The sequence below is a fragment of the Fonsecaea monophora genome (genome assembly GCF_001642475.1).
Source record: "Fonsecaea monophora strain CBS 269.37 chromosome Unknown Scaff51, whole genome shotgun sequence".
NCBI classification, from domain to species: domain Eukaryota; kingdom Fungi; phylum Ascomycota; class Eurotiomycetes; order Chaetothyriales; family Herpotrichiellaceae; genus Fonsecaea; species Fonsecaea monophora.
The window spans coordinates 79,237-105,386 of NW_019173982.1; the positions used below are offsets into that span (position 1 = coordinate 79,237).

At 53.1% G+C, this 26,150-nt stretch overlaps 9 protein-coding genes across 9 annotated transcripts; 8 read left to right on the plus strand and 1 right to left on the minus strand.

Moving 5' to 3' along the window:
- Positions 1-204: 204 nt before the first annotated feature.
- Positions 205-4,367, plus strand: AYO21_06975 (hypothetical protein; the record flags this gene model as incomplete). The annotated part of the gene is made up of 4 exons (XM_022656933.1): positions 205-735; positions 791-1,989; positions 2,828-3,346; positions 3,398-4,367. 4 exons carry the CDS (start codon positions 205-207, stop codon positions 4,365-4,367), a joined length of 3,219 nt encoding a protein of 1,072 aa, XP_022510732.1.
- Positions 4,368-4,426: 59 nt separating this feature from the next.
- On the minus strand, positions 4,427-6,222 carry AYO21_06976 (hypothetical protein; the record flags this gene model as incomplete). The annotated part of the gene is made up of 3 exons (XM_022656934.1): positions 4,427-4,539; positions 4,591-4,681; positions 4,732-6,222. The coding sequence occupies 3 exons, from the start codon at positions 6,220-6,222 to the stop codon at positions 4,427-4,429; spliced, it is 1,695 nt and encodes a 564-aa protein (XP_022510733.1).
- Positions 6,223-6,833: 611 nt separating this feature from the next.
- AYO21_06977 (hypothetical protein) lies at positions 6,834-8,340 on the plus strand (the record flags this gene model as incomplete). Its single annotated transcript, XM_022656935.1, has 2 exons — positions 6,834-7,418; positions 7,468-8,340. 2 exons carry the CDS (start codon positions 6,834-6,836, stop codon positions 8,338-8,340), a joined length of 1,458 nt encoding a protein of 485 aa, XP_022510734.1.
- Positions 8,341-8,723: 383 nt separating this feature from the next.
- On the plus strand, positions 8,724-10,847 carry AYO21_06978 (hypothetical protein; the record flags this gene model as incomplete). The annotated part of the gene is made up of 7 exons (XM_022656936.1): positions 8,724-8,921; positions 8,974-9,044; positions 9,111-9,402; positions 9,479-10,297; positions 10,356-10,460; positions 10,544-10,635; positions 10,706-10,847. 7 exons carry the CDS (start codon positions 8,724-8,726, stop codon positions 10,845-10,847), a joined length of 1,719 nt encoding a protein of 572 aa, XP_022510735.1.
- Positions 10,848-12,239: 1,392 nt separating this feature from the next.
- AYO21_06979 (hypothetical protein) lies at positions 12,240-13,160 on the plus strand (the record flags this gene model as incomplete). The annotated part of the gene is made up of 3 exons (XM_022656937.1): positions 12,240-12,438; positions 12,503-13,044; positions 13,113-13,160. The coding sequence occupies 3 exons, from the start codon at positions 12,240-12,242 to the stop codon at positions 13,158-13,160; spliced, it is 789 nt and encodes a 262-aa protein (XP_022510736.1).
- A 118-nt stretch (positions 13,161-13,278) lies between these two features.
- Positions 13,279-14,850, plus strand: AYO21_06980 (hypothetical protein; the record flags this gene model as incomplete). The annotated part of the gene is made up of 4 exons (XM_022656938.1): positions 13,279-13,337; positions 13,397-13,436; positions 13,524-13,825; positions 13,947-14,850. The coding sequence occupies 4 exons, from the start codon at positions 13,279-13,281 to the stop codon at positions 14,848-14,850; spliced, it is 1,305 nt and encodes a 434-aa protein (XP_022510737.1).
- Positions 14,851-15,545: 695 nt separating this feature from the next.
- AYO21_06981 (T-complex protein 1, eta subunit) lies at positions 15,546-17,423 on the plus strand (the record flags this gene model as incomplete). Its single annotated transcript, XM_022656939.1, has 3 exons — positions 15,546-15,597; positions 15,721-16,212; positions 16,285-17,423. 3 exons carry the CDS (start codon positions 15,546-15,548, stop codon positions 17,421-17,423), a joined length of 1,683 nt encoding a protein of 560 aa, XP_022510738.1.
- A 2,607-nt stretch (positions 17,424-20,030) lies between these two features.
- On the plus strand, positions 20,031-21,469 carry AYO21_06982 (metacaspase-1A; the record flags this gene model as incomplete). The annotated part of the gene is made up of 3 exons (XM_022656940.1): positions 20,031-20,316; positions 20,368-21,378; positions 21,444-21,469. The coding sequence occupies 3 exons, from the start codon at positions 20,031-20,033 to the stop codon at positions 21,467-21,469; spliced, it is 1,323 nt and encodes a 440-aa protein (XP_022510739.1).
- An 868-nt stretch (positions 21,470-22,337) lies between these two features.
- AYO21_06983 (hypothetical protein) lies at positions 22,338-25,529 on the plus strand (the record flags this gene model as incomplete). The annotated part of the gene is made up of 1 exon (XM_022656941.1): positions 22,338-25,529. The coding sequence occupies one exon, from the start codon at positions 22,338-22,340 to the stop codon at positions 25,527-25,529; it is 3,192 nt and encodes a 1,063-aa protein (XP_022510740.1).
- Between the last annotated feature and the right edge of the window lie 621 nt (positions 25,530-26,150).

Genomic DNA, 26,150 nt, shown 5'->3' on the forward strand with positions numbered 1-26,150 from the left:
GCCAAGCTAATGTCACGTGTCGTGAGCTAGCGACAAAATTGGACGATCACCTTCCGCAACGTCCAACTTTTACCTTTTTCACTATCCCTCCAAACGACTTACGTATCCAGAAATCCGCGCTCCTTGATCGTCGCTGACCCCTTGGAATCGCATCTGACACATCTCTACAAGTATATCGGCTTTATCGCGGCGGAGGGTTGAAAGATGCCGGCCCTGTTGGAGGACCCTGAATCCCCTGTAATCTATCGGGCCTCTGGACAGGGTCCGTACCCGACCCCCGACAATCCGCAAATACCTTCGTCGATTTTCCCCAGGCCCGTCACGCTTCGAGACCGTGTGACTGTTGCGACGCTGATTCCATTCTTTTCGCCCGATGCCGTTCCAAAGAGACTGCTGGCATATCTGTCAGAACAGCTCAACAAGGAAATCGAGGGTGGCGACACGTACCCCATGCTCAATCCGCTGCCCCTGGAAACCTTTGGGCCCTATTGGTTTGGTAATTTTGGTACTGTCATGGTCCTTGGTGACATTGGAGGCATTGAAGCCGTAAACGACATGGATCGCGATGGCGTCGACTGGAACAAAAAGTGCCTGGGCAGCTTTTACATCAAGCCCAATTACCCTGGTCGGAGCAGTCATGTCTGCAATGGTGGGTTTCTAGTCACTCCAGCAGCTCGTAACAAAGGCGTCGGAAAGTCAATGGGACAATGCTATCTCGATTGGGCCCCTCAGCTGGTAGGTTTCGGCGGTACGAGCCCAGATAGGGCATATCAAGCTGATGTTCTCCCAGGGATATACCTATTCGGTGTTCAACTTGGTGTACGAAACCAATACTGCTTCAACCAAGATATGGGACTCGCTTGGCTTCAAGAGGATTGGCAGAGTGCCCGGCTGTGGCATATTAAAATCCTCCGAGGAACCGGTTGATGCAATCATCTATGGCAAGGACCTGAAAGCAGAGGGCGAGAATGACATCTCAGAGGAACGCTTTGATAAAATACGATACTATCTAAGACACCAACTCTACCCGCAAGGGGCCGACAGATCGGAGAAAAGCCGGCTAAGGAGTGCCGCCACTCACTACAAACTGGTCGCCGACGGAGATGGAGGCCCAGAGAGGTTGTTTTTGAAGGATAAGGAGGTTATCTCCGACCCTCAAGCACAATACGACATCGCCAAAAAGATTCATCTCCAGGTGCATGCAGGCATCAACAAGACTACCGCCATGATAGCGACTCAGTATCATTGGATCCGGATCAAAGAAACTGTGAGTCACGTGATCAAGAACTGTCCTGAGTGCAAAGACGTCAACAAACCGCCCATAATACGCTCGGAGAATCGACCTGGTCGGAGCAAGACAATTGACGAGGTTCCCCCTGGTCTATCGTCTCTGCAGACAGGAGCAGCTCCAACGGCACCAGCAACAACGGCGCCACCCGCACCGCCGGTGCAGCCCGGTCAGCCCACACAAATCATAGGCGAGGTGCAAACCGTGCCACCGCAGGACCACGAAATCGCGCCGAATCACATAACCGATCACATTCCTGATCACAGTTTTGCGTCGATACAGCAACCCATGGATCTGTCCAACGACCATGATCATCTTGTCAATGACCCAGATGACCATCTTCATGCGTATGACGAGATGGCCATCGACCCGCAGATCATGGAACAGATACAAGCTCAACTTGATGCCGACTACGATCCTAACAACCATACATATGTCACCCCCGGATTACCCACCTTCACGGATACTTCTCATCTGCAATCTCCCCACGATCCGCGCGACTTCAATCACGCACCCTCTGACCATCATTTCATTCGGGATCCCAATCAACCAATCCTGGGACACGACCATGTCATGGACGAGGGTGGCGCAGGCGCAGGATTGAATAGTATGCAGCCCATGCAACACGTATTACAAATGGACTATATGAATCCGCAGGATGAGCAACAATACAAGCTTGAGGAACAATTCAAACTTGAGCGGTAAGGAGCGGGGATGGCGTTTTGGTTTGGTCATGTCTTGATGAGAAACGCATGCGGTTGATAGAAACAAGTCCGGTCTCGATCCAGGCATGTTATTATGGGAACGAGTTCGATATCAATGTATATAGGTGGAGTATAGTCTCGAAGGACGATAAGGACGCATTTAGCAACGAGGCTGGTGCAAATGGATTTTTTGGCCATAGATTAGGGTGACGATAGACAAAAAAGCCCGACGGTAGATGACAGCTCGTTCCAAAGGGGTCTGATTCTCTTGATGAATCCGGGATAAATCCGGTGTGAACGTAACAAATGTCCTGTAGTTCGCTGCATTCAAAATTTGCTGTACTGACTGCGTTGTCGCGTCGGCCGGTTGGGTTATGTGAGGAATATAATTACTGTCTGACAAGGATTTTAGACCAGATTGTCCGCAGATATGCACATACATGTGACACATACCCACCGGTACGTGATGGAATCCGCTTGTCAGACGAAAGGAATTCTATCTCTCGAAATCCGTCAATTCGCCGCCATTTCACCTAAATTCTCAAACCAAACTCATCCTCACAACGAGACCTTAGCATGGATAGTGGCAGGATCAACAGGAGGCCTTCAAGGCCGCCTCCTCGACTAAGAACCAAGACTGGCTGCCACACGTGTAGGGTAAGTCCCCCCCAACCTGGCTTCTCTTGTCCTCAATCACCTTTTGAAGCCAACCCATCCTCTCACCCTGATGCACCAATCGATTATGGATTGACTTTCACTACATCTAACTCACCCGATGCGAGCAGATAAGACGGAAAAAATGCGATGAAGCACGCCCGATCTGCAATGCGTGCAGGAGACTCAATCTCGATTGTGCATATTCGGATCCTTCAAGTCCTACGACGGCATCGCAAACTTCTCCTATCTCATCCCCGGACATTCGAAGCGATGCGGCCAGAGACTCCCCGTTATATGCGTCAACAACGGTCCCGACGCTTCAGAGGGGTTTGAGTTATATGCCCAAGGGACTGAGGACTGAACGTGACTGGAACGTGTTCAACTATTGTTCGACACAGTACATCAGGCTGCTAACCTCGCCTGAAGCTACTTCGAACTTTCGGGATGCCTCCGTTGTATTTGCAATTGGCTTTGAAGAGCCCTGGGTGATGCATTCTGCACTGGCCCCGGCGGCGCTGCATGCCTCCTTTGCTTCCTTGCTCCCCAAGGAGGATGCAATGCTGTACGCCCAGAGTGGTCTCCAAGGGCTCCAACAGGCTCTCCAGCCAACAGCGGGACGAGCCCCTCCTGAAGACGCATACCTTGGAGCTTCGCTATTCCTCGGCATTTTTGAGGGAGGTGACTGCCCTACGCATTCGTGGTTCTCTGATACTAATGTCAACTAGGACTTCTACTGCTCGTCGTCCAGTGCGAGCCTGACACATTATCGCGCCATAGCCAGGATCCTCGAAGATCGGGTTCCAAAAATCCCCCGTCTTGACATTGGCCAGTTGTCAACCTTCCATTCGACTATTCTTGACTCGGTCCTGTATCATTTCTCCACGAGGTTGATATTCGAGAAGGACATTGGCCCTATCTGTGGGTCGTTTCCCTGTCAGACCGTCTTCAAGTACATCGAAGCATTGGAGGCGACAAAGAACAACAGACCCACCGAACCATTTATCCTGCCTGTACTCGGTCGGACGCCGCCAGCGCTATTTGTTCAGATATACCAGATTACGTGGTTGAGCAGGCAGATACCTTTCTGTCGCAATGAGCTCCATGAGCTAGCTTCGCAGTGCCAGACCGAGCTGGCCGCCCTCACGACACACTATCCGGTGATGCTTCCTGACGAGGTGCCGTCTCTAGAGTCCACGGTCACGATCAATGTCAGGAACTCCGAGATCGCGGCGAAGCTCTATTACATAGCGGCAACAATCTTCGCCGCCAAAGTTCTGAATCCAGAGGGTCTAAATAACCAATCCCCACAGATCCAGGCCCATATTTCAAGAGGCGCGACATTGTTGGATATGTACGACGCAACTCTACCCTGCGGGCAATTCACCTGTTGGCCTCTGCTTGTCCTCGGTTGTGCAGCATGTCCAACGACCACATTTGAGGCGCAACAAACTCACCCCAGCAATTTTCAGGCTCTCAATCGACTAGAACTGCGATGTCTCATTCAAGCGAAACTTGTGCAGATCTGGCATGTCTCGTATTCAGGCTACGTCCAGCGCACCTTGGGCGCTTTGAAGAGAATATGGCAACTTCCCAGCATACTTAGAAAGGTCTCGATTGACACATATACTGAGAGCGAAGAAGTTACATTCGACGGACTTTATGCACTCATCCAAAAAGAAGGTCTAGGAGCAGGCCTATTGTCTGCAGAGAATGGCTAATTTGCTGGTCTCCAGCCATTTCGGAGACACCAGCTGAAGTATTACTCTTCCGAGAAATGTCAGCGGAGACATTTGTCAATAATACGAGCTGCACTGATACACTCCTCGTCGCGCATACGGCTTGTGAATATCTGGATTGAGCACGGGGCACCATCCTGCATCTGTGGATCATCTAGACGACTACGTCAGCGAATAAGTCTGCTGGGCATGTTTTTCCACTTACAATGCGGGCCGGCCTGGCCTGGCTGGATCTGGAGAGGCTCAGAGTCTAGTTGCTGCGACGCTTTCGAGAATGGAAGTACACAGGCCGGGTACTGGACATGTCAGCAGGAACCTCGTGGCTGAAGCTGCCCAGAAGACTTACGTCGAGCACATTGACAAAAGCGGAGTATGCTGGCCATCCATATGTGTCGTGAGGAACAGCTGTGTTCTGGGCAGCAGGGCTAATAACGACATCCAGTTTCTCTTCCGACCATATCTTACGCCAATCTTCGCACAGCTCCTGACGCTTGACATTCAGAGCTGCATACTTCTTCAGCTTATCCAGGTTGCCAATATCACGAAGAAACTTGTAGCTTCCAAAATTGGCTGGTCGATGGCCCGCAGCTACAGAAGGAACCGGTGGCTCTCCGCTCGCGAGGATATGTCCTCGCGGAGTTTCTGTCTCGAGACTGAATAGCTCCGCTGCTAGCTCAGTGGCATCAGCCACGTGGCCTTGCTCCGCACTCAGCTGAATCACTTGATGGCCTTGGCCTTTCAGTCTGTTGACAGCCTCTGCAAGTGCTCGTTTCACGGGTGGATGGAGCGGATACAGGGGGTCTTCAGCCAGGACTCCGATCCTGAGCTTCGTCTCAGCCTTTTGCTCAAGCTGACGCCACGGCACGTCGATGGCGGTCGAGTCAAGTGTGGCAGGCACTGAGTCTATGACTGATTTGGTCAAAACCTCCAAGGCTTCAAAATCATTCGCAAGAGGTCCTGCACAGGCGAGTATGGGCTTCCACCCAGGCAACCCGGGTGTCGCTTGACCCCCATATGGAATCCGCGAAGATGTCGGTTTGAAGCCATAGGTACCGCAGCACAACGCTGGAATGCGTATTGAACCAGCGACATCAGTTCCAATACCGAGCGGCGATCCTCGAAAGGCAACCAAGGCACCTTCTCCTCCGCTGGAACCTCCGGCGTTTAGTGCCGTGTTGTGAGGGTTCAAAGCTCGGCCAAAGATATTGTTGTCAGAGTCTGCCGTCATCAGGGTTTGAGGGATATTGGTTTTCACATAGAGTACGGCGCCCAGATTGAGCAGAATGTCGACAAGTGGAGAGTTCTCTTTGGATTTCTTCCCAAGAAACGAGACAAACCCGATTGAAGCCTCAGTGCCAACTACCTGGAAGGAATCCTTGACGCTGATGGGAAGGCCGTGCAAGGGCCCAAGCACCTTCCCTTCACTCCGGCATTGGTCGACATACTTTGCCCGCTGGAGTGCGCTGTCGAAGAATGTCTCGGTCAGACACGAGGTCAGTTGTTGCGCTATTGCAGCCCTCTTCGAAAATGCTGTCGTAACTTCGACAGAAGTGAACTCTCCCGAGGCCAGCTTGGCCAGCAATTGCGGCACCGTGTAGTCTTCGGTGACTGATATCTCACGCTCGGACAAGATCCCCGACTTCCTGACTATGTCCATGTCGAGGAGTCTGTTTGGATTCTTCTCCAGTGGAAAAGCCAGCAACTTGGAGATATCAGAAGGAAGCTGCCATTCTCGCGGAATGGCTTCCAGACACTGCTGTCGCTTTTGAGCGACCCTACTCTGCCAATCCGACAAGGGAGCAGCGTTCTGTTCAGTCATGGCGCCGATTGAGCCCATCTCGTCGACTTGATATTGGTTCCGGTGTCTCTGGTCCTGTTTCTGCACGAGATATTAGCAGTCACTTCAGAGTATTGCTTCAGCGTCTGCTGTGTCTATTCTGTATGGTAAGAAAGTCTTTCTAATCTCCCGAATGATCGGCACCGAGGACGATAGGACGGATTGACTTCAGGTGCAACGCTCTTTTCCGTCTTTGACCCTGCAGGGTACAAAACACGGGGACCAATCAAGTATCTTTGCGCCCTCCAATCATCGGATTTTGCGCCACGTTTGGGTTTGATACCCCGGGCTTTACTCTTCCTCCTCATCCGCCACCATTTGCCAGATAGCCAGGCACGGGAGCGCAAACTCTCGACCCAGACCGCGATTAGTCAGACTTGCCCTCGGTGACTTTGATAGATTATTGAGGCGGAGACCGCAAACGCCTCTTAACGGACTCAGTGACGAATTTCTACCACGTGTGTGAGATCTTTATTTTCCCGGCTAAGTCGTACCCCGGTGAGACTTGCTGGATAGCCAGAGCTCCAAACGGGCCTCCTGAGTACTTCATTATCTTACCTTCTCGCCTTGTCTAGAGGCAACTGGTTTTACCAAGTCCACGAGCTACCGAGATGGCGGAACCGACTATAATATCCCTTTTGCACAGATTGGCTCAAAGGTTGGACCGTGACCCTGGGACGCCAGTCGAGAAGCCTACCGAGGCCTTCTGGCAAGAGCCTCGTCATTCTTTTGCCGACCAACAATCAGAGGCGTTACCCAAGGAATCCGATGTCGTTATCATCGGTTCTGGTATTGCTGGTATAAGCATTGCACAGCATTTACTCCGCTTGCAGCCCTCACAGAATATTACTATGCTTGAGGCCAGGTCGGCGATTTCGGGAGCAACAGGCCGGAATGGTGGGCACATCAAAGCCGTTCCATGGGCCGACTATCACGCTCTCAAGCAAGTGCTCGGTAAAGAAAGCGCAATGAGGATCACGAAATTCCGGCTTGCCCACCTGGATGCTTTTGTCAACGAAGCCACTGCACTTGGTGAAGCCGGCAAAGTTGGCTTGGTACGACGTGTCGAGGGAATAAGCGCTGTTTTCGACAAGGAAAGTTGGGAGTCGGCAAAGGTCAAGCTGGAAGCATGGCTTGAAGACTTTCCAGAACATCGTGAGAATTGGAGTGTGCATGAGGGAGAGGAGGAGCTCAAGGTACTAGGAACTCCCTCGGATGATTTTCTCTTGCTCACCTAGTTCAAAGAAATTCGGCATTGTCAACGCCTACGGGTGCATAAAAGGCCCTTCGGGAGCAGCATGGCCCTATCGATTTCTTGGTTGTGTACTGTCAAAGCTGCTTGCCACTGGTCATGTCAGCCTCGAAACGCACACTATTGCGGAAGAAGTTCGACGGAGTCAATCCCCAAGTCAGCCTTATGAAGTGCGCACATCACGCGGCATCATATCAGCAAAGCATGTCATTCACTGCACAAATGCGTACGCTGCGCATCTGCTCCCCTACCTAAAAGGCAAACTCTGGCCCCTCAGAGGGCAGATGACCGTTCAGTCGGTACCTGTCGAGTTCCCACGACTTGGAGCTTCGAGATCCTGGAGCACAATGTGGGCAACAGGTTTTGACTACATTACTCAATCTCCTGGCGAAGATGGCTCTTTATATCTCGGAGGAGGGCTTCTCCAAGGTGGCCCGGAAAGAGATGAAGACTTTGGAAACGCCGACGATAGCCAGCTGAGTGCGCAATGCCTAGAGCATCTAGAGACAGTACCGTCGAGAGCGTTCGCCCACGGGTCAGGGGCAAAGATAGATAAGAAATGGACGGGGATCATGGGATTCACGGGAGATGGGTTGCCCCTAGTTGACCGCGTTCGAGAATTCATGTCTGGCCGCCCGGAGTGTAGTCCCGAAAATGGTGGTGAGTGGATCGCGGCAGGATGGGATGGATACGGCATGGTTCACTGCTGGCTCGCTGGCAAGGCTCTCGCACACATTGTGATGGGACGCGAGGACGAGGTTACTGAGTGGTTCCCGAGAGAAGAGTTTGGCTGCGGCAAGGAGAGGCTCGACAAGATGAGCCCCGAAGGCGCTCTCAAACGGTTTCTTGGGCTGTTAGAGACATAGAGCCCGTCGAGAAGGCTCTATGAAACCATATCTCGATCAACACGCTCGACGGACACCACGATAATTCATCTATCACATCTATACCTCCGAAAGAGGCAAGCCCAAGCAGCTCAATCTCGACCACGAACCCTGGACCTGTTGGACCCCAGCCACTTATCGGCGCAAAGTGTTTTGATTCGACATGTCGAAGCGGCTTTCAGCGTCAAGCCTGACGGACATCAGCTATACTCCCATTTGTAGGACGATCTACGCTTCTCCGCACATTAAGAGAGGCCGCTAACCTAGACCTAGTCGAGTCGGTGGCAATTGTCCGGAGGAACGGTGAATTGATAAGGGACTTGAGCTGTCATGGGGGTGGCTAATTCGAGAGGTCTACTAAAGGAATGGACGTCCTCGTGCCACAAGTCCATCGATATCTCAAGTGCTTCGATCAGAACACCTCGCTGGCATCACAGGCAGTTGACAATACCGACGACATGACCTACGAAAGACTCCCCCCGGGGACGCAGAGGATCGAGGACCGAACAGGACAGAAGATCCTGCTGGCTCCTCAGCCAAATGCGGATCCCAATCAGCCATTGGTGAGTGTCTGTGTCTGCTTCATGGTCGAATACTTCCTTACCTTTGCGACAGAACTGGTCCGCTTTCCGCAAGTCTGTGCATATGATCATCCTATGCTTTTACGCATTGATGGTGTTTGCCATGTGAGTCTTATTAACCCCCCCCCCACCATGAAGTGTTTTGCGTGAGCTAATGCCTTTCCTCTTCAGCCTCTGCGTCTCGGTGCCCCTCTGGCAAGACTTCAACACCGAGCTTGGGATGAGTTATGCCGTTCTGAACGACGGCTACGCCACAAACATGGCGACCCTATCCGTTGGATGTATCATCTTTGTGCCCATTGCCCTTCGAATCGGTCGAAGGCCAGTCTACATAATCACCGCGTTGGTCATGCTTGGTGCTGCTGTGTGGCAGGGAAAGATGTATACTGTCGGGGACATGATTGGGGCAAATGCCATTTCTGGTCTTGCTGGTGCTGTCAATGAAGCCATCTTCCAGGTCACGGTACGTCCTCTTTCGATCTCCATTGCATCTGGAGATGAATACTAGTGGTCACCCTTACTGACATTGGCTCCCCCAGGTATCGGACCTCTTCTTCGTGCATCAGCGTGGCACCATGAACGGCATTTACCTCGTCGTGGTGCTTGTCGGTAACTATCTGGGCCCGGTTGCCGCTGGCTATGTCGCCGTGTCCCAGCAATGGAGATGGGTCTTTTGGTATTGCACCATCTTCATGGGCGTTGTGGTTTTGGCCATGGTTTTCTTTCTGGAAGAGACCAAATACACGCCACTGGTGTTGACTGGTCGGGAAGTTGTCATCGCCACCTCCATTGAACGGGAGGACAGCCTCACCAAAGTGCGCAGCACCAGCAAGGGCGGCAACACCCTCGGGTCTATTTCCGTCGACGCCACCGACGCTGCCAACAACGAACGTCGCCGTCTTGTCGACATCGACACCTCGATCCCCATGAATTCGTACTGGAAACGCTACTCTCTGTGGTCGTTGAACAAACAAGCATCCACGGAGCAGCGCAGCCTGTGGATGCACTTCTATCAACCTTTCCACATCTTGATCACGTTTCCCGCAGTCATGTTCACGGCGCTGCAGTACGGCTTCTCTATTGCCATGCTGGCGATTCTAGCGGTGACGCAGGCGTCGCTGTATCCATTCCCGCCGTACAATTTCACCCCGATCGGAATTGGTAACATGAACTTGCCGCCGGCCATTGGAGCCCTTCTCGGTGCTCTCTTCGGCGGCCCTCTCAACGACTACTTCATCCTGCAGGTTGCCAAACGGCGAGGTGGCATCTACGAACCCGAAACCCGACTTTGGCTGTTCTTGGTGCCAGGATTTTGCATGCCTATTGGACTGTTCATGTACGGCTTGACCATCTCCAAGGTAAGAATTTCCCGCTCGATACACTCGATATGAATGAATCTGATGTGCTTGTGTGAAGGGAATGGCGTGGCCCATCAACGCTGTTGGGGCTGGGTTCATTGGTGCCGCCATTGGGGGGTGCGGTGACATCTCTCTGACATACTGTCAGGACTGCTATCAATATGTAAGTCGAGCAGGGCCCACTACATTGTTTTCGAAGGCTCTCTTTTTCTCGATAGAAAGATTGTTACTAAACTCCCTTGGCAGATACTCGGTGACGCACTGACATCCGTGGTCTTTGTGCGCAACATCATTTCCACCGCCCTCGTCTTTGCAATCACGCCCTGGATGACCAACATGTAAGTTTATTCATCCGCGTCATTCCCTTGCAGCAGATAGACATACGTGGTGCTAACAACAAAAATACAGGGGGGTCTACAACATGTTTGTCCTGCTGGGTTGTCTCAGCATTGCCGTAGTGTTGACCTGTGTGCCGCTCATTATCTGGGGACGCAAATGGAGAGCCCACTTCGCAGGGCGGTATGAATATTTTGCTGCGAAGCAGTACTGATAACATTAGCGGAGCTGGTATGGACAAGGTCGAGTGGCAATGTTGACCGTAATGAGAGGATCACCCATTCCCGTTCTACCTCTGTATGAGGTGCAAGGAAAGGTTATTCGAAAAGCTAGCTCAAAAGCAACCATTCTAGGAAAGTCTGGTAGAAAAGAAACTGCTGTGACAAGATGAAAGTGCTTGACAAAGACGGGCTTGTAGGCATCTTCTTCTACAGAGCCGAGATATGCCCACCTGATGCCTGGACTCTGACCGTCCATTGGAGTGACTGCACCAACGCCTTCCAGGTGAGGGGGAAATTCTCGAAAAGAGCGCGATGCAGCAGAGGCACGTAATGAAATACGAGGTACCAGCCAATATTGCCAACTCCCTGCCACACAATTTCCGAGTCTCTTGTCTCTGATTTGAGCGGATAAGGCTGAACCCCCGTGGCACGTGACGACGTGGCTTTTGCAGCCCGCTTGGGTGGCTTTTCATTGTTTCCCTCGTAGCGGGGAAAAGCATCGAACGATTCACGTTCTTGGGGCTTGTACCATGCTGTCCAAAGTATCTGGCTTTAGCGAGCGAGAGATGTGACTGCAATGCACCCTTCCTCAACACCAGGGTGGGAAGCGAGACTATCGCCAGGGTTGTCCCTCGCACAGCTTCCCACCAGGCAATTTCCACCCATGGCCTCGCCTAGGTCTGCAGCACTCGTTCCCCCTCCTCCTCTTCCTCCTCGTACCGATATCCGAGACTATTTCTGCAGCCCTTAAAGAGGTGGCACAGGCCCCTGTCCGTGTCCGGGAACACAGGCAGGACAGCAGAGAGCGTGGGTATCCAATGTTTTTTGACAGCAATAAGGCTGAGGGAAGAGCCCGGGCCAGCCAGAGGCGCCGATGAGAAACCCGACCGGCTCCCTGTGTAACCAGGTAGGTTGTTGGACCTTTTCTTCTGCTTTTCTTTCACCGCTTGGGTATCCAACGAGAAGGAATCAGTGTCGGAGAACCGACGTAAAAGGATTTGGTTGAGGCTGGACAAGAAAGAAAAAGAAGAAACTCGTCTCGTCACCTTCATTCCCCCTCCCCAAAGCCTGAAGCTGCATGTCACCGCCAAACAACCCGACCAATGCAAGCCTCACCCAGACCGCGCCGATCTCGTATAGGATTGGCCCGTACGGGGGACAGAAGAGGATTTGGCCCTTATTGATCCGGCACGAGGCCCAGTGTGTCCTCAGCACCCGAGGCCCTCAACCCTTCGAGCAATTCGTCGTTCTCTTCGACAATTTGTTTTTTCTTTCCCTTCACAATCGGGTCCAAACGCCACGATAAGATCACGTCTCATCTGCACTCCTGAGGGCTTTCTCTCTCTGTGTGCGTGCGTGTGTGTCTTGGACACCTGTCCCCTATGATGGCGACGCTGGCTTCTTCACTCCTCCTGCTGCTTGCTCTGTTGACGGCGCAGACGGTGGCCCAGGCTCCTGTAGACCCGCTCCGAAATTTCTGTAGGAGGTATGGCCATCAGACTGCGGTGATTGACCGCAAACTCTACATTGACGGTGGCTGGCTCTATGCCAACCCCATCTCGCAGAATCCCATACCCACAATGAGTACTGCCGAACCTCCTCCCCTCCTCGGGTGTCATGAAGTTTCCGTGCTGACAATGGTCCGCAGATGAAGGCCTACTGTTCTGCGACCTGGACCAGACATATCAAGACATGCCGCCGGAGTATGCCAACCTGACAAAGAACTCGTCGGTCCCGGACGTGGCTGGAGGCACATTGTGGCAAGATGAGGTCAACAAGGTCTTCTGGTTGTACGGTGGCGAGTTCTCGGCGGCGCCGTCGGCGTTCCAGCTCTGGGGTTACGACGTGGTCTTGAACCAGTGGAATCTGTCATCGCCCCATGTGGGATCGACCGCGTCGATACAGAGGGTGTCGTGGGGAGCCGGCGTGGCCAGCAGCGAGATCGGCATGGGGTTCTACTACGGCGGCTATCTCAACAACCTGACCACTCCGCTGTGGACGGGACCACCCCTGGCGACGAGCAATCTGATCATCTACGACATGGACCAGAACAGCCTCACCAACAACACTGGCTACGACAACATCGGCAGGGCCGAGGGCATCATGGTGTACATCCCCGCCTCCATGTCCGGTCTGCTTGTATATTTCGGAGGAGTCACGTTCCCTTATGGCAACGAAACTGAGGTCCCGGTAAGTGAGAGGCCTTCGTGCTCCGTCAACGGCCGCACAGATGACATAGATGACTGACTCTCGTCCAGGCACCCATGAACACCATCATGATCTACGACATTTCCGATGGCAAGTAAAAGCACCAAAATCCCCCCCTACAGGCGAGACCCCCCAGCTGGCTCAGACGCTCATTCATGTTTCTTTCTCTCAATAGCCAAGTGGTATACCCAGACAGCCACCGGTACCATTCCGGAAATGAGACGCAAATTCTGTGGCGGCGCGACTTGGGCGGATGACCAATCTTCGTACAACATGTGAGTTTGTTACTCGTTGAGTATACATACCAGATTGCTGACGTTCTCTTGCCGGTTAGTTACCTATATGGCGGTTTTGGGTTTGGAGAGAACACGACAGTAAGCATGAGATATATTCCCTTCCTGTTCTTCCTTCCTTCTCGCTTGTGTTCCCGTCCTCTGTCTTTCTCTAAAGTTCTTTTTTAGGGCTTCGACGATGTCTACATCTTGACAATGCCGACTTTCGAATGGATCAAATGGTATCCCGACAGCCCAGGCCCAGGGTCACCGCACGGCATGCTCACCTGCAATGTGATTGACCGCGGCCAGATGATAGTCATGGGCGGCAACTTCACCAACACGACGGCGTGCGACGTGCCCGCCATCCAGGGCCAGCATAACCTGAATTTGGGCCAGTACGACAGCACCAACGCCAAATGGTACCCTTACCTGCCAAACCTGACGGATTACTTTGTGCCCCCAGCGATCCTGCAAGTTGCGGGTGGAACGTAAGTTGTCTTTTTTTTTTGTCGGTCGTCGTCTTCGACACCTTTACCCCTGTGAGGAGGGCCTGGTAAACTAGCCATATGAAGAGAGACTGATCTTTTATTGGGCCTTGGTGGAGAACAGACCTGAAGGCGGAGCTATCAAGAAAGCACCAGTGTCTGGCTGGGACGACGACCGCTTGTCAGTGTATTTCAGCGAGAAAGCCGTCGTCGCCGCCCGTACGCCGACGCGTGCCCTTCCTGCAGCGACCACGACGCCTCCGGCCCCGAAACCAACGCCCTCGCATCCGCCGGGCAACAAGACCGACACTGGCGCGATTGTGGGCGGCGCCGTCGGAGGCACTGGCGGCCTGGTATTGGTGATCGCGCTGGCGTGGTGCTGCATACGACGGCGTAAGAACAAGGTTATCAACGAACAAAGTGACAATAACCCCAACAACACCGCGGCGTCTACGGCGGCGACGACACCCATCCCCGGCGCCGCGCAGCCGTTCAGTCCCACCTCGCCGCAACAGCACGGGTACGTGATGAACGAGAAATACTCGACCACGGCGGTGGGCTCGCCAGGCTCGACGACCAGCCGCGTCGGATCGCCGAGCGACCAACTGCACTCATCGTCGCAGTACAGCACGCCGCCGCCCCTGCCTCCTCCTGCACCTGTGCCTCCCCAGCAACTCCCCAGCCACCCAGAATATCCGAACTACTACTACGCCGCGACAGCTCCGATCCCCTCCCCCCAGCAGTATTACCCCGTGGTCATCCCGGGCCAGTCACACCAGCAATACCAACCTCACCACCACCACCAGCAACAACACCACCACCAAGGGTACTCATCACCATACCCTATCCCCATGCACGGCGCGCAAACAGCTCAGGGGATGACCCCGATACCTTTCTACCCGCCTCCGCCTCCGCCACCTTCAGATCCGACTCGCACGCAGTCCCACGAGATGCCTACCGTGCGCAGCCCGGAGATTGTCCAGGTCCACCAGCCGAAGCCGCTGAGGCCTGAGGAAGGGTTGGAGTAGGTCACGAGTCACGGGTGGTACGAGTAGGACTCGGCAGTACGAGGTTCAAGTAGTAGTAATGGGGACTCGATATCGAGGGACTGGCATTCTCTTCTCCCTCTTCATGTACCTCCCCCTTCCCCTCCCCCCCTAAAAGATGATAGAATATCAAGAATGGGAGGCAGGGAGGACTGTGATATTTCTTTGAATGCCGAGGGATTATTTTTTCGGGCACGTTATATAGCTATCTGCCCATGGGTGATACCTGTCTTGCTGTATACCTACCATCTACCTATACTCCTCCCCCCCTCCCATTCGATATCGAGTCCTTAGTTCAATCCCTGCAGTCCTGGAGTTGCCTCGGTCGGTTGAGTAACGACAATAGAACACATATACATGTACAGGTTCCAATATATGATGCAGACAAATTGGAAGCAGAGAGGGACATTACCAAACTGTCGTGTTGGGTCTGGCGTGTGCAGTATTAAATTAATAGTGAAATGAAACCATCCAGAATTGGTAGTTGAGAAGGGGGGGGGGGACGCTAGGAATAAATGCTCCACCGTACAAAAAACTGCGCATCTGGGCACCAATGCTCCGTCGACCATGAAATTCAAAAAGTTCCTCCACACTCCCAGAAAACGTCTTTGGAAGGGGTTGCGAAGTGCGCAATAATTACCACGAAACTCCGTCAAGACAAGTTCTGTGAGATCAAGATGGCAGCAGCTTTTGGCGGGCAAACGCCCACGATCATCGTCCTCAAGGAAGGTTAGTTAAAAAAAAAAAAAACCTCCCTTTCCCCTGCTCAATTACTTGCTTGGACCATATTCCATTCGTTCTGTAATGTTCTGTTCTATTACTCACACCACTGGTGCGTTTGTATTCCCACAGGCACCGACGCATCCCAAGGCAAGCCGCAGGTGATTTCCAACATCAACGCCTGTCTCGCGGTGCAAAACACCATCAAAAGCACCCTGGGTCCCTACGGCGGCGACCTGCTCCTCGTCGATGCGAATGGAAAGCAGACCATCACCAACGACGGCGCCACGGTCATGCGCCTGCTCGACATCGTGCACCCGGCCGCCAGGATCTTGACGGACATCGCGCGGAGTCAGGACGCGGAGGTCGGCGACGGGACAACCTCGGTCGTGGTGCTGGCCGGGGAGATACTCAAGGAGGTCAAAGAGTTGGTCGAGCAGGGTGTGTCGACGCAGACGATCGTCAAGGGCCTGAGGAGGGCGAGTGCGATGGCCATCAACAAGATCAAGGAGATTGCCGTGAGTGTGGACGACGGCGCAAACAGGAGGGAGACGCTCCGAAAACTGGCCGCCACGGCCATGAGCAGTAAACTCATTCATCGGAATTCGGGCTTCTTTACCAAGAGTGAGGGCTACCCCTTAACACAATCAGTGGGCAGTATTTTGTGGGCTCTTAACTAACGAAACACCATTCTAGTGGTTGTCGATGCCGTCCTAAGCCTCGACCAAGACGACCTCAACGAGAAACTCATCGGCATCAAGAAAATCACCGGCGGCGCACTGGAAGACTCTCTGTTCGTCGACGGTGTGGCCTTCAAAAAGACCTTTTCCTACGCCGGCTTCGAACAACAACCCAAATCCTTCAAGAACCCGAAAATCGTGTGTCTAAACGTCGAGCTCGAGCTCAAGGCAGAAAAAGACAACGCGGAGGTGCGCATCGACCAGGTCTCGGAGTACCAAGCGATCGTGGACGCCGAGTGGCAGATTATATATGACAAGATGGAGGCACTGTACAAGACGGGCGCGAAGGTGGTCTTGTCGAAGCTGCCTATCGGAGATCTGGCCACGCAGTATTTTGCTGATAGGGACATATTCTGCGCAGGACGTGTCGCCGCCGACGATCTGGAGCGTGTATGTCAGGCCACAGGAGCCGTCACACAGAGCACTTGCAGCGACATCCTGCCCGCTCACTTGGGGACCTGTGGGTTGTTCGAAGAGCGCCAGATTGGCGGCGAGCGGTATAACCTGTTCAGCCGCTGTCCGGAAGCCAAGACATGCACGTTGATCCTGAGAGGTGGCGCCGAACAGTTCATCGCCGAGGTTGAGCGGTCGCTACACGACGCCATCATGATTGTCAAGCGCGCTCTGAAAAACCACACCATCGTTGCCGGCGGCGGCGCCACCGAGATGGAGATTTCCGGTTACCTACACAGATTTGCCGACAAGAACGTGCCGCACAAGCAACAGGCCGTGGTGAAGGCGTTCGCAAAGGCCCTGGAGTGCATACCGCGCCAACTGTGCGACAATGCAGGTTTCGACGCCACCGATATCCTCAACCGACTGCGCGTCGAACACCGAAAAGGAAACACCTGGGCCGGTGTGGACTTTGACCACGAAGGCGTACGGAACAACATGGACGCCTTTGTCTGGGAGCCCGCGCTGGTCAAGGTCAACGCCGTCTCGGCCGCCGTGGAGGCAGCATGCCTGATTCTCAGCGTCGACGAGACCATCAAGAACGAGGAGAGTCAAGGTCCCCAAGCTCCGGCGCGAGGCTTGCCGCCGGGTGCCGCCCAGCGAGCATTAAGAGGAAGAGGAAGAGGGATGCCGAGAAGGTGACCGAATCCCTTCGTGTCTAGGCTATGGCTATGGCTGGCTGCATTCGACAGGAGTTTACAGTTTCATCGGGTGTCTCCATCAAGCAAGCAGGCAGGCAGGCAGGGAGGCATTTGCAAGAACGGTCCATGCATGCATACAGACCCGCGGCGAAGAAGACATGACTACTACTACTACCTATGAGGAATGAAAAATAAAAGGAGTCTACGCATGATACGAACTAAAGTCCGACTTCTCTCGACAACTGGGCACGATGGACCGCCATCACCAAACGAATTTTCAAGATCAAGATATGCGCCATCTGGCTGATCCGAGTCTCGGTCTGTCTACCTGACCTATCTCGGTATTGGCAGCAGCATGCATGTGTTGCTCCTTTCCAACACAGCACAACAAAGCACAGCACGGCGGAAGCACATGCCCGAAAAACCAAAGTGTTACAAACAAAAAACCTGAGATAGATATGTGACTGCTCTCGACAAAGCAGAGCTCAGCATGTTTGTTTCGCGAAAGGCATTGTTCCCAAAAGATGTCATGCCTATGAGCGGTTGATGTACAATGGCATAGAATAGTTGGGTACCTGAAGAAAGTTCGCAAAGGCAGGCAGTATAACGGATAGTGATCTAGCGACGAATCGCCGCCTCAGGATCACATACACACGTGGTAGAACGTAATACCCAGGGGTTGATACCTCAAGATCGCGATATGAACACAGTAGTCTACCTTCTACCCACCCAGCTGCCACCCTGCCATCTTGCGCGGACGAGGCGGCTTCAATAAGCGAAGTATAGGGGTCTCCTGTACTCGGTACTTTTGTCCGTTCATCGTATCGGCAGCCGCTCCGTTCTGATCCACATGGTAGATGTGACGAAAGGTTTTGCCGTTGCCCTAATCTCGCAACAGTCCATCCCTCAAGAGCATCGTTGGACTCGAGAGAAAGGTAATCTTACCTCGTACTTGGATTGTACACCCACACGTGTGGACGGAACTAGATCTCTCACCAGCCACAAATTGAACTTTGCACAGGATCAAGCTGTGGCTAAGCGTTAGTGATCTTCGCGGGGATGCCGATCCCATCGAGGCTTTGGTGTCGTCTCTCGTGACCTTTGAGGCTGGCAGTGCCCAAACAAGAACTCAAGTAGACTGGCATTGGTAAAGTTAGGAAGGGATACCGCCTCATTGGGCGGTTCCTTTGAACCGGGTGCACCAAATTGTGCGGAGATATGATCGGTGAAGGCTGCAGCTTCCCAATGCAGCCGCACTGCATCTGTTCCGTGCTGGCGTTGGACGATCAGAGAAAACGGTCAAAGCCTGATTTGAGTAGGAGCCCGTATTGCAGGTGACAGAGGCTTCATGATTGATGGGAGCTGCAGAGAAGCTGACCGCAGACCCTTCAGCCCTGGGCTGTAAAGCCAATCAAAGAAAAGTGTACAACAGATCACCATTTGTGGCGGGCTGATCGTGAACGCAAGAAAAGACCTTTGAGCTGTAGTCAACAACGACTTTTCCCTCATGCATTCACTAATGCTGCATCTGCGTAGGCCTCGTGGGAAAGGATGTTTGCCACGTGGACCACTATTCAGATTCGACCAAGAGTCCCTTTCTGGCATTGGAATGGTGTGCGCAATGTACAGATGATGCTCGAATGGATGGCATCAAATGTGATCACCCTGAGCGTACTTGGCCACCATATTTCTCAACTCTAGCAAGAATGCCAGATTGTTTTGAGGCATCGCGTATCGCCAGGGCTCAAGCCTGGGGTGCTTGTAAGGTCATCGTGGGCCATTGAAACTCCCTGGACATACTGATTCGATGTTGCCAGCTGCAGGGGCCCAGGGATAACTTTCGGTGCATGCAGGTTGTTTCAGGAATCATTCACGTTCGTGTGGACAACGCCTGCTCGATCGGGTGGCTGATGCTAACTGGTACTAGGTGGAAAGGTGGTCGGCGCGGGCTGGACTCGTCGAATTCGCACCCTGGCCAAAGGCCCAAATCCCCACCAACCGAAGTGGCAGAGATGGTCAGTGAGCCGGATTCAGAGGAGGCAAAGGGAAAGGGACCGGAGCCGAAACATTCGTCAGCTACTACTTAGACCACTCGTAGTTCGGGCAGCTTCTGGCGCCGATGACAATTGAACAGGGAAACATGGAGAAAGAGAGTAGAGCATCGGTGGCAGTGGATGTGCAGGCAGGGCGCGTAACCTGGTCGAACCTTCGAGCTCATTAACCACACTGCCCACTTGCGCATCTTCAGCTGACTTGATCCAGCACCCACCTTTGACTTTTACATCAATATCTTGTTCAGTGCCCGTCAGCTCTTGTTGACCCTGGTGACCCTCCCTCGCGTGTTTGACTCGGCTAATACGAACACGCACACGTCAACCCCCCGTGCCCCCCGCTCCACCTTTTCGATAGACTAAGGACGAGTCCCCGACCACCGGACCGTGGCCCAAGTCGATCGTGAACCTCAAATTCGTCTTACAAACCGCCCCAAACATCTGCTTCTCGATTGTCGACTGTATCTTTCCCCTACAAAGTCACCTTTCGGACCACGATCGGCATTCATACGACGACTTATCATTCTCGCCATCTCACTTATCCAGCGGTAGCAGCCATGTCCTACTATCCTGGCTCTGGCGGCTACGGTGCGCAACAGCATGGTGGCTACGGCTACCCTCAGCAATCACACTCACCACAACCATATCCCTCCCAAGGCTACTCTCAAGGATATCCTCCTCAATCACACTCTCCTCAGCCATATCCTCCTCAAGGTTATGGAGCCCCTGGTGGTTATGGTCAACCTCCACCACAGGTAGCGCCTTACGGCTACAACAATCCTCCTCCACAACAAGCCGGATATGGTGGGTATGGATCTCCTCCTCCGCCAAATGGCTATGCAGGTATATCTTGTCCATACTCTCACGGGAATTCACATTGCTTACCAGGTGCAGGTGCTCCTCGACCAGCTGTACCTTCTTATCCCAGTAATTCCTACCCGCAAGGCAACCACCAAGCCCCTCCTCCACCACCCACAGCACCACAACAATTCGGTCACGGAGCCCCCCCTGGCTATAGCTTCCAGTATTCCAACTGCACGGGAAAACGCAAGGCCCTGCTGATAGGCATCAATTACTTTGGTCAGAGGGGTCAACTCCGAGGATGCATCAACGATGTCAAGAACATGTCGACCTATTTGAACCAGAACTTTGGCTACGCCAGAGAAGACATGGTGATATTGACCGACGACCAGCAGAATCCGATGTCACAGCCCACAAAAGCAAATATACTCCGAGCTATGCACTGGTTGGTGAAAGATGCACGACCCAATGACTCTCTGTTCTTCCACTATAGCGGTCATGGCGGCCAGACCCCCGACCTGGACGGAGACGAAGAAGACGGCTACGACGAGGTCATCTATCCTGTCGATTTCCGGACGGCAGGTCATATAGTGGACGATGAGATGCATCGTATCATGGTCAAACCATTACAACCTGGCGTCCGGCTCACCGCCATTTTCGACTCATGTCACTCCGGATCTGCCCTCGATCTTCCATATATCTACTCGACTCAAGGTGTCCTCAAAGAACCCAACTTGGCAAAGGAAGCTGGCCAGGGCCTGTTGTCAATTGTTTCGTCATATGCTCGTGGCGACTTGAGCGGCATGGCCTCATCAGCGATGGGGCTCTTCAAAAAGGCAACGTCTGGAAATGCCGTGTATGAACGAAATAAGCAGACCAAAACTAGCCCTGCCGACGTGATCATGTGGTCTGGCAGCAAAGACACCCAGACTAGCCAGGACGCCAACATTGGAGGTGAAGCCACTGGCGCCATGAGCTGGGCTTTTGTCACGTCATTGAAGAAGAATCCCCACCAGAGCTACGTGCAACTGTTGAACAGCATCCGAGATGAACTGGCTTCAAAATATACGCAGAAGCCTCAGTTGAGTTGTTCACACCCACTGAGTAAGTCTACATTTACCATCCCTCTGTTTCACAATTTACTCTTTACTAACTATGTGTTTCTATAGACACCGACCTCCTCTATGTGATGTAAACGGACGATATTGATACCCGGGGACTCTAAGAAGTCCTTGCTGATTTCCATCATTCAGACGGCGGCCGAAACGCGATAGGGCGCCCTTCTTGTACAGCACGGCATGGATTCGTTGGGATGGTTTTGGACAGTTTTAACGAGGCTGGAAAGGTACCCAGTGACTTGGTGCACCTGAATTTTGCCTGGGCCTGCAAATGATATAGGGAAATAAAAAGTTGCAGTTCCACCACCTATTGTCGTAAAGATCCGTGTACCATGGCCTCGCTATGATCGTATTCGCATATGGCGCAGTCAAAGACCGTGGAGATCTGTCAAGAGCCGTCACAGCCGCGAGGACTCAGCGATCTACAGTTGAGATGACCCAAGCCCTGTTGCAGTGCCTTGTGCCTGTATCGTAGTTGGCAATGATGTGCCCCCTAAGTTTTCCCTGGATAAAGGGCATCCGAGGCATCTCCCGGGGGTCATTGGTGCCCAGCTCTGTGGCCCTGGAACTCTCCCGCACTGGTAGTTGGCTAGTCACGGCTAGTCCATTTCTAGGCTCCCATCAGGCGTCCTCCCATGCCTCCCCTCGCCTGGATGCCTTCTAGAAACCATGCACGTGCCCGCAGTCACCCAGACCAGAGCATCCGATGATACAATCCAGTGCAACGTGTGGAGCCTCCACCACCACATTGCGCAGTCCCTCGACATCCATTCAAACTGCGCTCTCGACACTTTGTACACTTACGCCGCGATTTCCAAGGTCTTGGTCTTTCTTGGTATATATCCAGGTCCATCTCTGCCATCACGAATCCCTTGTCCTCGGCCATTTATAGTACAACAGTGCGTTCCTCACCATGACACGCACTGACACCACTTCTCTGCCGCCATGAAGCCCGATGTTCCTCCTTCCTACGAAAGTGCAGTCAGTCGCGAAGCATGGACCATTATCGCGCCCTGGATTTCCTCGAGCGACCTGTGTTCAGCATGTCTGGTGTCGCGGAAATGGTACGCTATCTTTGTGCCATTCCTCTGGGGTGACCCTGCTTCCCACTTTGGCATTGAGAATGATGCCGTCTACGTCGCCCTCACCCGCTTCAAGAGAAGCTTACGAAAAGCAAGATTGAGCGTCAGAAGCCTCACTCATACGCTACATCTTCCGCCTGCTCTTAGCGAGATCTATGGCGGTCCGAACCCCACTTGGTTGCGCGACGTCCTCGAATTCCTTCCCAACCTCCAAAGCCTCATTGTCACGAAGTTGCCCTTCTTTGACCACCACAGTCTCAATGCTTTGAGATTTCCAAGCGCTGGCAGAAGATTGTCAAACGAAGAAGCAGAGATATTTCCCACATACGGACTGAAACTGTTACTGGCCTCCAGCGAGCCGAACACTACGTCTTCCTCCCTGGCGAATGCGCTGCCGAGATTTCCCAGTTTAGTTTATCTCGATCTGTCCTACACATCACCCGCACGGGATGCTGCAGTTCTAATTGCGCTATCATACCTGCCAGATCTTCAGGTCTTGAAGTTGCGGGGTGTTGGGCTTAAAGATGGAGAGGCCGAGGTCCTGGCCAATGCGATCGGGATTCGCGTTCGTTTGCTCGACCTTCGGGACAACCTTTTGACTGACATGGCCGTGCGATCATTGATGCAAGCATGTTTTCTGTCTCCAGACGCCGCACAATCAAGACACCTCAATGTTGAAGATTGGCCGGTCGGTATGGCTCCGGGACCGGACTTTTTCAGTCTGGACACCCTTCGGAGTGAAGAACTCGACCATGAGTTGCTCAAGCAACTGACCAAACCACTCACGGGAAGACTAGCCTTTGAAGACATTCCTCACCGAGGCTTGACCCACCTCTACATTTCAGGAAATCGCTTGTCTGTCGAGGGCTTATCAAGCCTCCTGAAGTCGGAACGCCTCCACATTCTGGATGGCGGTTCAGTTGACACGGTCAAGACTATCGCACGGACTCAATCGCTTTCTTCGCCTACAGGTTATATTGATGAAGTCCGCTTCCCAGGCGCAGAGAAGCTTATCCCGGTGCTGGCAAGATCTGCCAGCAAGAACTTGACCTACCTACGTGTTGACCATACATTGGTCACTGCAAAGTTCGATCCCGGCCCGACGGTGGTCAAACCAAAAGCCTCATCGATCGAACTTGCAGGGTCTGAGCCCCTGGCTGCAGAGCTTCCGTCTCGTGAGAGACAGATAGTCGAGGCCCCGGCCCCAGCCCATTACGCGGTGGAGATGCCAGTTCCGGATCAGATTTTCGAGTTGGATGCCACTCCAGCACCACCACGAGCAGAACTGATCGGCGACGTGATATATTTTGCCCTTAGCCCTCCAATTGGAGAGAAGCCTCAGGCAGCAAGCCCTCTTGTTGAAACTCACAGTCCGATCAGAGGCGAAGGTCCTTATGCTCCAGAGGTCGTCAATGGTGCAGGGGACGATGCCGAGAACGAAGATCGTGCGACGGTGGTTGATTCCGAGATTTCTGACGAGACCGGAACGCACAGCACAACGAAATCAATCCTTTCCCCGGTGTCTCCTATGACGCCTCACCCTAACACCATGGCCTTTCAACCTCTGGTCCTGCCATCTACCCCGAAGACCAAGGCTGCACCAACGTCGACTCCTACCAAGACAGGGGATGCTCACCCACCGCCCGCGGTAGCTCCGCCGTCACAACCGAATACCTCTCTCTCCACAACTCCTGCTGCATTGCATCATCGCCAGGCTCGGATAGAAGCACTCTTGGCGAAGAGGCCTCCGGGATTGTCATCCAGAACGACCCACACAGGATCAGATATCCCCAAAATCACAGTGCAGAATCTGACCAGTCTCCATCCCGCCGTGCTTCCCAATCTGAGAACGTTGATCCTTACCGATGTGCCTACAACAGTGCCAAAATCCTCTCCGGTCATTCCTGCAATTAAGGCGTTCATCTCTGCTTGCGCCGACGAAGCTGCTCTTGCTCGCCTCCTCGCGCGGACGGATTATTCTCTCCCACCCGGTCGGGCGCGCCATATCGCCGAACTGGAACATGCACGGTCGCTCTTCGCACTCCGCACAATCATCCTCGAAATGGAGGAACCCACCAATCCGCTTGCGGGCGAGCAGCGAAGGTGGCAACATTCTCGTCAGCGTATTAGCATGAGTAAATCCTCAACAGGGGACAGGGATAGTGAGAACCTTTGGTCGGCCGCTGAAAACGACTTTAGCTTCTTTGGAGAAGAAGGGGAAGAACAGGACGAGTGCGGGATCTACCAGCATGACCCGGAGAAATACTTCCCTACTGCCCATTTTGACGACAAAATTCTGCTGGGCCCCGAAGACAACCCGCCGGAAAGTGGCTCGAGCAGTCCACACGGTAGTCTCCATGGGTATGGGACGTTGTCCCCATTCATGATGAACTATGGCGGATCTACTGGGACAATACGAAGTCCGAGAAACCTGCCATTGGGTCGGAATCGCAGAAGCTCGAATGAATCTCAGCGAAATGGCGCCGTGCGGAGTGTCTTGAACGAGATGCAAGGCGCCCCGGTGTCACCCAAGTTTATGAATGGCAGGTTGCGTCCACCGTCGAGAGATTCGATGCTTCCGCCGACTTCCAACCCCGTGCAGCCACCAGAAGAGGAGAAAGTGGATGTCATCGCCGACGTCGCGGCGTGGCGAAAAGAGCGAAAGAAGGCCTACGAAGACGAATTGGCGCGATATCGAATGACTCGTGGAGGCGGTGTCGCGGGCCGATCGAATAGTATGACCAGCCAAAGCAATGGACATGGAAATCCGTCATCTGCACCGAGAGGTTACGGATATGGTTTTGACCACGGAGCTGGGCCAGGATCACTCGCGTACGCACATACCCACACAAATGGCGATTCAGCGGCCAACCAAGGGAACCATACCCCCTCTAGTAGCTCGACTCATGGTGAGATTAACGACCTCGATATGAAGTTTGTCGAAGGACACTGGAAGGGCGAGATCAAGGTGATTAGAAATGCAACGCCAAAGGGCCGAACAGGAGTGGTGGACATGTATGGCAACTATTTTGAGAAGGGATATTTGTATCCCTGAGCACGATGACAGCACTGAGCGGGCCGAGCGTGAGCGATCTTTTTCGCAGTCGATGGCGATTTCACCTTGCGTCGCAAAGTTTTTTGATGGGGATACGACAATGACCTTGTACGAGCGTAGGCGTTTCGGTGTTTTCTTGACAATGTCTGTCTTATAACGTCGAGTCAATGTATGATTTGTGTATGTCACACATGTATATCATTAGATCACCAGATTTCTACCTATTGGGAGTTATCATGCCCAACAACCCAATACCCAACGATCGAACGATGAATGAGTACCAAAAACGTCTTCTTTGGAGTCTCGTAAGATGTACTCGACTTTACTCGACTCGACTCGACTCGACTGGTTAGGGGAGGTGAGGTGAGGTGAGTCGAGGTGAGATGATAAATTGCAACACAGTATAGTATAGCGCAGCGTAGCATTATGCAGCATAGTGCAGCATAGTGTAGCATTTCCCTGACGAAGACAACCACTTTCTCCCAAGAAAAGAAAAAAAAAAAAAACTTCGTAGATCGATCGACTATATCTTCTCTACTTATGTAGTAGTAGCTAGGAAGCTGACTAGGCTGGGCACCCAGGCTTGCAGGTACAGACAGATCCGGTACGCATGTTACCTCC